This window comes from Sinocyclocheilus rhinocerous, unplaced genomic scaffold, assembly GCF_001515625.1.
Source record: "Sinocyclocheilus rhinocerous isolate Xijiao unplaced genomic scaffold, SAMN03320098_v1.1 scaffold712, whole genome shotgun sequence".
In the NCBI taxonomy this organism is placed as follows: domain Eukaryota; kingdom Metazoa; phylum Chordata; class Actinopteri; order Cypriniformes; family Cyprinidae; genus Sinocyclocheilus; species Sinocyclocheilus rhinocerous.
The window spans coordinates 985,875-987,209 of NW_015642789.1; the positions used below are offsets into that span (position 1 = coordinate 985,875).

Sequence of the window (1,335 nt, forward strand, 5' to 3'; positions counted from 1 at the left end):
CTTTTTTTTTTTTTTTTCTAGGATGACCAAAGTGCAGATAAGGAGAACGTAGTGCTGCCGCCTGGTGGTGTTGTGCCTACAGGGAAGGCCAATGAGGAAAACATGATTGACAACCCATATCTTCGGCCAGTCAGAAAGCCCAAAGTGAGAAGAAAAAAATGAAAATTTATATATTGACTCTGCTACTTCTACATCAGCTGGTTATGACGGATGATGACTTCTTAGCACGTGCTAATCACATTGTGCCCCTTGAAGTTACAGCTAACATATGAAGAACCAGAGTCTTCAACAATTGCAATTTGGAAACACGCAGTGGTCCATCATGTTACTGACGTTTGATTCTTATAGAATGACAGACTGTTCTGTACATCTGAAAAATATTAGATGGAATTCAAACAGGCAACTTCCCTAAAGTGAAGTTACATAGTTGATTTTTGGTAGTTTGTTTTGATAAGCCTTCCTTTAAAATATAATTTAGTTTTTACTGTTCTTAACTACACATCAGAAACGTGACATTCTCTTTTGATTTGTATGTATTTGTTACTTATTTGTGAATGATGGTAATAAATGTCTTTCATTGTTTATTTTAAGGCATTATTTCAAAAGGACAAGTTGAAAATTAAACCAGAACGTGGGGATAATGTTAAATCTCCATTATGAATGTGTGTCCCGTATCCTGTTACTTTACTTACTGCTGCATTAGTTAAAATTTAAGTAATATGCCTGGAACATGTCTAATATGGGAAGTGTTATGAAATGGAAATTTGAAAGCTTTAATGTTTGTATACATTCATTGACAATCACACTGAATTTTTGTGGTAGCATTTTAGTGTCATCAGTAAAACAAGCTTAGATATGCCACCCTGTTCCTCTGTTTCCTAAACTCTTTGTCATGGAAGAGCTGCATGGACACAAAACACAAGTTAAAAATGAAAAAAAAAAAATATATATATATTATTATATCAGCTAAGGAAAAACATGGTAAGCTAAACAGGCTGTTGTGCATATACTTTTTTTGTTTGTTTCTTTGAATTGTAATTTGTAGAAGAATGTCAGACATATCTGTAGCCGAATTTCATATGCCATGACACCTTCTTGCTTTGGACAGTATATGAGCATATGCCCCTGGACTAAAAAAGGGATATACATTGAAAATCTGGGACACATTTAAACCTAAAATTAAAGTTTTCAGGATGTTCTTGCTTAGACTTAACCACATAGACGCTCTTTAGATCATTCTCAAATCATGCTGGCGAACATAACTGTCAGGTTTTACACAAACCTGTGGTGTTCAAGATAAACTATCCAGAGTTCAACAATAGTTCTCAGCCAATG

General features: G+C 34.5%; 1 protein-coding gene across 2 annotated transcripts in view; it reads left to right on the forward strand.

The window, feature by feature from the left end:
- The window catches only part of LOC107756368 (transcription initiation factor TFIID subunit 8-like), a 6,144-nt gene extending 5,562 nt beyond the window's left edge, over positions 1-582 (forward strand). For both annotated transcript variants that reach the window (XM_016573420.1, XM_016573419.1), the window contains exon 8: positions 22-582. In XM_016573420.1, the coding sequence (XP_016428906.1) occupies positions 22-162 (141 nt within the window). In that variant the 3' untranslated portion in view covers positions 163-582. The remainder of the gene's footprint in view (positions 1-21) is intronic.
- Positions 583-1,335: the final 753 nt, after the last annotated feature.